Source organism: Primulina huaijiensis, unplaced genomic scaffold, assembly GCF_012295235.1.
Source record: "Primulina huaijiensis isolate GDHJ02 unplaced genomic scaffold, ASM1229523v2 scaffold28437, whole genome shotgun sequence".
In the NCBI taxonomy this organism is placed as follows: Eukaryota; Viridiplantae; Streptophyta; class Magnoliopsida; order Lamiales; family Gesneriaceae; genus Primulina; species Primulina huaijiensis.
This window is the reverse complement of record NW_027356794.1, coordinates 3,353-8,526: the sequence shown is the minus strand read 5'-3', so window position 1 is coordinate 8,526 and position 5,174 is coordinate 3,353. Positions and strand designations below refer to the sequence as shown.

Here is a 5,174-nt window from a genome sequence, read left to right as displayed (position 1 = left end):
ATATGCAACTATGCTTGTAGTTTTTCTACACGAAAATTTTACATTTGGAATAAAGTTTCCGGTCAAGAGGTAAGAAGTCCCTTCATCCAACTCAACTTGCCCTCCGGCGACTTGTCACTTTTCATTGCATTAATTAACGGGTAATTTGTCCCCAGAAAATTTTAAATTTTATTTTGTTTTAATTTTCTTACAATTAATTTGGATTTTTTAATAATAATAATAATAATAATAACTTACAAAAAGGGCGAACAAAACTACAGTACTCTTGTGATAATAAACGCATTTGGTTTGTTGTATAAATGCTATTGAAATTTTATTTCTTGATTCCTCGATGAATTGAAGAGAGCTAAATATTTTATTCGTGAGACGAATCAATCATATTTATATTTACAATAAAAAATAATACTCTTTGTATAAAAAATAATTTTTTTCATAGATGACTCAAATAAAATATCCATCTCACAACAAAAGCTCGTTTTTGTGTTCAAAAAATCCGGAAAAGTGCATCAATAGGAATAAGATTATATAGAATCTCTCAAATCAACAAATTACAACTACGAATTCAAGTGAAAACATACAACACAGAGGAGGCAAAGGAAAAATATAAGATATTGGCAATACAAATAGAGACCAATATTATGTACTTATCATCTTTCACAAACTATTTACTTTTTCCAACTTAAGAAAGATTGGAGAAAACAAATACAAGATCCTACCATTCTAGCAAAAACAATCTCAAGAACATTATCCAATGCTAGGGAATATACCGGAAAAGTTGGGAATCTTGTCGAGGAGCTTCAAGGCTCGTTCGGCGATCTGCCGTGTTCGAAAATCGCCATGTTGGAAAGCATCTACAAGTGCTGTGCTTATATTGGGATTGCCAGAGACTTCATAGGTTATCTCGTCACTCCTCAACAGCCTTTCGACCGCCCAAACTGCCCTTCGCCGTAAACTATCCGTTCGCTTGTCGACTAACAAGTCAAGAATAGGCTTGACTCCTTGTGCATCAAGTAACACCTGAACTCCCTCCTCTATGTTCACCTCGTCTTCTAATAAAGTGGAAAGAGCTGCAAGGGATGCTTCAACCACCTCGTCTTTTTCGTGGTCCAAAAGGGCCACCAGTCTCTCCACGGCCTGTCCTTCCAAGAGACAAAATGTTTCTTTAAGCGAACATTTCCCACCATGGATCTTACACAATCCGGTTATATCAGGAGACTTACTTAAGCAAGGGAAAATCGAGGAACAAATTCCGGGAGCTGGAAACTCAGGATGTTTGGTTAAATTTTTTGATTCTTGAGATAAGTTCTCCAGAGCAATGGCGGATTCCATCTGTATGTTATCGGCCACATTACACTGCAGAAGGTCAATAAAAATCGAAGCTAGATTATGCTCGTGACAGAGTGCGCGGGCTGCACCCGAATCCTCGGACAAGGCAAATGTAATTCTTGCAAGAACCTTGACGAGTCCTTCGAAATATGGGGTCATGAAGCGGCTGCCTCTTGTCTCCCCTCTTCGGATGCTACTTATTCTTGAAATGAAGAGCTGAAACGCCCCTTCTTCAAGCATCAGTCTAGTGAGACCTGCATCTCTTTCTGGGAGATCAGCTAAAAGCCCGACCCCTGCTGCCTGCTCTTCCGTAATGCCTGCATTTTCCGTAATGCCTGCATTTTCCGTTATCACTCTAATAAGGCTCCCTAGCTGACCAGACGTGCCGCATAAGCAACTGGCTAATTCTTGACCCATCTGAGGGGAGAGGTTCTGAAGAAGTTTAATGGAAGCTACTCTCAAATCCCTTTGTGGCGCCTCAATAAACTGAACCAAACTAATCATAGCACCAGAACTTATAATAGCAGAAACTACACTAGATACGGTTGTAGGTAAACTTGTAAGCCCAACAAGAACTTGGAGTAGCTTGGTTCCTATTGCAGGGCCAGTGTTGCTAATAAGATGCAAAAGATTATGAATAATTTCCTCGGAGACCAGCGTTAGGTGATTTGGTCCAACGGGGATCAAGTCAAAATCGTGACCCGAATTGACGACATTAGCAAGAATTGTTGCCGACACTTCTTTAAGCCGCATAGGCAGCGTGTTGGCTCCAACGATGAAAAGATCCTTGACGAGAGGAGGAAGAATACCTGCCTCTATCAAGATTTTGGAACTTGCCACATCGGATGAAATTTGGTTTAAAGCTTTAAGAGCAGCCTCTCTTGCTTGCATGCTTGTACTCATCATAAGATTGATCAGCGAAAAACCAGCCGTCCTAGCAACATATACTTTTAGATCATTGCTTAGTACCAATTCACCCAAGAAAGCAGCCATGGATAATTTAGTTTCCGGCGAGCCTGCAATAATCCATATCAAAATCCCATTACTGTTGCTTAGTATCGTATCAATAAAGCCTTTACACTGGCTAATCCCCATCCAATGGCAGACCTTGGAATTGAGGAGAGAAAGGGGAGGCGGGGATGACTGAATAAAATTTGGGTGGCTGAATTTATGGTTTTAGAAAAAATCATCTCCTTTCTAAATCCACCCCTGCCTACATTAAATGTAGTTTTTTCCATCCCCATCAGTAATATGCTATACGAAACAAACAAAATCAAACAAAAACAACAAAGTTCTACAAAAATTGTAATGAGGTTGGCGAGACCTTCAAGAAGCAAAGTCAGGAGAGGCTGCAGTCTTCCATTATCAGCCATTTGTCGCACGTTGTTCTCACATTTTTCAAGATTTTCCAATGTTCTCTCTGCGTTTTCAACCGTCAAAACATTTTCAGAGTCACTGCTAGCCAATCCAATAAATATGAGAATTGCTCCATTAACCGAACCAATCTTTTCACATAGCCTTTCGGATTTAGAGAGCTCGCAAAGCAAGGAAACCGCTTCTTCTCTCTCTTTCGAATATTCTTGAGATAAGAACTTAACTATCGTACGTACAGTATCCCCTTCAGCCATTATTTCCTGCAGATTCACATTATGGTAAGTGAAGGAATACATAAAGAACAACTCGAACAGTCGAAAAAGTTTTAAAAAATGCTCATTGCATCTTCAACCTTTAACAACCTTATTATCTGTGTCTTCCTCCACCACAATTCGAAGGGTTTCCAGGGTCTTGCACCGAACTCGACGACTACTGCTCTTTAGCATGCTAACTATCATTGGTATCAACTCTGCATTGCGAATTACAAGCTTATTTGAGCGGCTTTTTTGGCAGAGGTGCGTGATATACTTCAAAGATTGGAGAATGTCATTTTCGAAGTTGCTCAAGGATAATGACTTTCGAGCCATGTCGAGCTGAACAGCTTCATTTCTGGCATTCCATTCTTCTATCGTATTCCGTAAAGCAATACTAGGATTTAGTTCCGTGCTTCTCAATTCTCTCAAAGTTAACGGGCAAACTGGCCTTCTTCCACTTGTCTTGCACTCTGCGAACCATTTCTCAATGGCTTCTCTCTCGAATGTTTGCCCATTTTCCAATGTCACAGGATCTCGCATTACTTGTTTTGTTAAAGGGCATATGAATGAGTCATAAATTGGTTCGATATGTAGTCTTTCAAAATGGTAGCTGTTATCTGACTGACCACCCTGATCATAACTTTCATCCAAGCTTCCAGCCATCAAACCAGATCACCTCTAGAAAAGGGTAAAAGCTTATTAATTAAAGCCAAAGAATCGAGATTAATAGCAACATAATATGATATTGATATCAATATCTCATCAGGGTAACACTGACTCAACAACCTCTAATGCTCCCTCGCAGCTGCTAGCCAGATGAAAAGGAAATTAACAAGATGAATTGTCAGGACATATGCATTCTTTTTCACTCCGATTTCCAGGCTCAACAACAAAAGACATCCCCTTCTAAAACATCAACTTCTGAAACTCATGCTAGAGACCATTCAGCTCCACTAAACATGTCAACTCCCAAGAATCGGCAAACTTCAAAGGCCAGCAAATAGCCACATAAAAAACCTTGCTACAAAAAATCCAGAAGACATTCATTCAGTTTACTAAAAAAGGAACTACAGCGACCATGATGCTTCAAAGCGTATGATCCCCACCATCCAAAGACAGTAATTTTCAAAATGCAAGCTGAAGATTCGAAGTACTAATCCATTATCACTTGTATCCAAGAATTCATTTGAGGGAATGGGCCCATCTTTCTACTTCCTAGTTCGAAACACATACATTTAGTAAAACCAAGATAAATTTCAACTTTTTTCATTTGTAAGGCAATGGACTCGCCTCAGCTGGTCCAGCAAAAAGACTGCAACTTTCTAAAACCAAAAAATAAAAATAAAAAAATGAAGAAAGCTCCAAACTCAATCTATCAGTACATCGATAAGAATAATATCAAGCTCAATACTTTCATTTTTAACAGATAATTACACCCCGCATAACAAAAATCAGAGATCAGTTCAATCTAACATGATTCCACCACCAAACGACACTCGATTACCAATTACTAACCTCACATCAAGTAAAAATGCGATCTTTTCTTACTACAGACGAATCTTGAGAAAACTTCAGAGACCCTTGATGATTTCGAACCTGGCATCAAAAACAAGTCAAGAAATATAACAAACTACAAATATGGACAGACAAAACTTCATATTCTTCCAGGAGTGAATCTTGGGTTGAGTGGAGCGGCGATGGCGCAAAGATTGGAAAGAAAGAACCGAGAAGAAGAAGAGAAAGGGGGAAGTAGCTGGCCGTTCGGAAGGGGAAAAATACGAGAAAACAACAAACAATATTAATTATTCATGAGTGAGGGTGTGTGCCTATATGTGTGCGCGCGTGTGTGGGTTATTTTTTTAGTAAAAATGGGTGAAATTTCGAGTGAACTGAAAACGTAAAGTGAAGTGGTCCTTACCTTGAAATTCATTCGAATCAGAATCAAATTAAACCAAGCCTTTTTTTAAAACTCAATTTAAACTATCATAGCCTTTAATTAATTTTTAAACCAATCAAACCAGAAAAATCATTTGATCCAAACTTGAGCAAAAACTTGTGGGAGACGGTCTCACGGGTCGTATTTTGTGAGACATATCTCTTATTTGGGTCATCCATGAAAAAGTATTACTTTTTATGGTAAGAGTATTACTTTTTATTGTGAATATCGATATGATTGACCCGTCTTACAGATTAAAATTCGTGAGACAGTTTGAGAGTAGC

At 38.8% G+C, this 5,174-nt stretch overlaps 1 protein-coding gene across 2 annotated transcripts; it reads right to left on the bottom strand.

Annotated features, from left to right (window-relative positions):
* Positions 1-513: 513 nt before the first annotated feature.
* LOC140967836 (U-box domain-containing protein 44-like) lies at positions 514-4,762 on the bottom strand. Of its 2 annotated transcripts, XM_073428610.1 has the most exons (5): positions 4,470-4,762; positions 3,741-3,975; positions 3,063-3,632; positions 2,651-2,960; positions 514-2,342 (listed from the first exon to the last, which is right to left on the bottom strand). In XM_073428610.1, the coding sequence occupies exons 3-5, from the start codon at positions 3,615-3,617 to the stop codon at positions 745-747; spliced, it is 2,463 nt and encodes an 820-aa protein (XP_073284711.1). In that variant the 5' UTR covers positions 3,618-3,632; positions 3,741-3,975; positions 4,470-4,762; the 3' UTR covers positions 514-744. The 2 variants fall into 2 exon arrangements, with proteins under 2 accessions (XP_073284711.1, XP_073284709.1); XM_073428608.1 differs by lacking the exon at positions 3,741-3,975.
* Between the last annotated feature and the right edge of the window lie 412 nt (positions 4,763-5,174).

Excerpts from the sequence above, each read along its gene's own strand:
- LOC140967836 (XM_073428610.1), bottom strand. The coding sequence starts at position 3,617 with ATGGCTGGAAGCTTGGATGAAAGTTATGATCAGGGTGGTCAGTCAGAT. Across the intron at positions 2,961-3,062 it reads AGGAAGACACAGATAATAAG|GAAATAATGGCTGAAGGGGA; the intron begins GTTGTTAAAGGT and ends GTGAATCTGCAG. Across the intron at positions 2,343-2,650 it reads CCTGACTTTGCTTCTTGAAG|GCTCGCCGGAAACTAAATTA; the intron begins GTCTCGCCAACC and ends GGATTATTGCAG.